Genomic DNA, 1025 nt, shown 5'->3' on the forward strand with positions numbered 1-1025 from the left:
CCAGACGCCTCTCTGGGCATATTAAATATATATTCTATTTTTTCAAATATTAAAGATAAAATTAATATAAGGCACGGACACGAATATGTATTTTTTTATTGCAGGGGAATGAAAACAATGCTTGTCGCGGTATAATGACGTCGCGTTTAGTATCATAACACGCATGCGCTTTTGCGTCTTGCTGAATGGAAACAAACGAAGTTCTGCCGTATGTGCATTTCTTACATTAACATTATACAAATACAAATTTTGCCCTTAAAATAAGTGTGTTAATATGACCGTTTAGGTATTTTTGCACGCTTTAAAGAATAAGTTTCTATGTCTAATGTCAGCAAGTTTTCAGGCAGCATTAACGTTACATACATAATTGTAAACAGCCTTTACTGCTGCTGCTTCATTAACATCTATCTTTGTCTTATATTTAATTAAGAAAATGTCCAGTAAAGAAGTAAAAGCTGAACTAAAAAGTGCTAGAGAAGCCATCAAAAATAAAGAGTTTAAAGAAGCTTTGAAACATTGTAAGGTAAGTGTTTACTTCCACCTGTCAGCATACAGTACATAACATATATCTCTGTAGACATGTAGATAGGCTTCCATCTCATACTTTTCTCTTGATTGACTGTATTTGCATGGGTGGGTAAGTTAAACATTTCTCTCTCAAGTTAAACTATATTTGTGCACCCAGGCTGTTCTCAAACTTGAGAAGAATAACTATAATGCTTGGGTGTTTATTGGAGTGGCAGCTACAGAGCTGCAGCAGCCGGATCAGGCTCAGACCGCCTACAGAAAGGCCACTGAACTGGAGCCAGAGCAACTGCTTGCATGGCAGGTCAGTCATGGTATATAAACTGTAATGAATAGTCCAAATGTAGTGTTTATCTAGGGACATAGTTTGTTAACTATTTGTCTTGATGATATTGAGCACTGCTGGACCCAGCAATGAATATTTACTAGATGTGGATTTCTTTTACAGGGTTTAGCAAATCTGTACGAAAAAAGTGACCAAGCAGATTTCAAAGCTGAGC

The 1025-nt window shown here is 36.5% G+C and overlaps 1 protein-coding gene across 1 annotated transcript; it reads left to right on the forward strand.

The window, feature by feature from the left end:
• Positions 1-132: 132 nt before the first annotated feature.
• Positions 133-1018, forward strand: LOC107735852 (tetratricopeptide repeat protein 37-like; the record flags this gene model as incomplete). The annotated part of the gene is made up of 4 exons (XM_016547416.1): positions 133-208; positions 431-523; positions 686-829; positions 974-1018. Coding segments are annotated over exons 1-4 (327 nt in total), but the record flags the coding sequence as incomplete, so codon positions are not given.
• Between the last annotated feature and the right edge of the window lie 7 nt (positions 1019-1025).

The sequence above is a fragment of the Sinocyclocheilus rhinocerous genome, unplaced genomic scaffold (assembly GCF_001515625.1).
Source record: "Sinocyclocheilus rhinocerous isolate Xijiao unplaced genomic scaffold, SAMN03320098_v1.1 C36339929, whole genome shotgun sequence".
NCBI lineage: Eukaryota > Metazoa > Chordata > Actinopteri > Cypriniformes > Cyprinidae > Sinocyclocheilus > Sinocyclocheilus rhinocerous.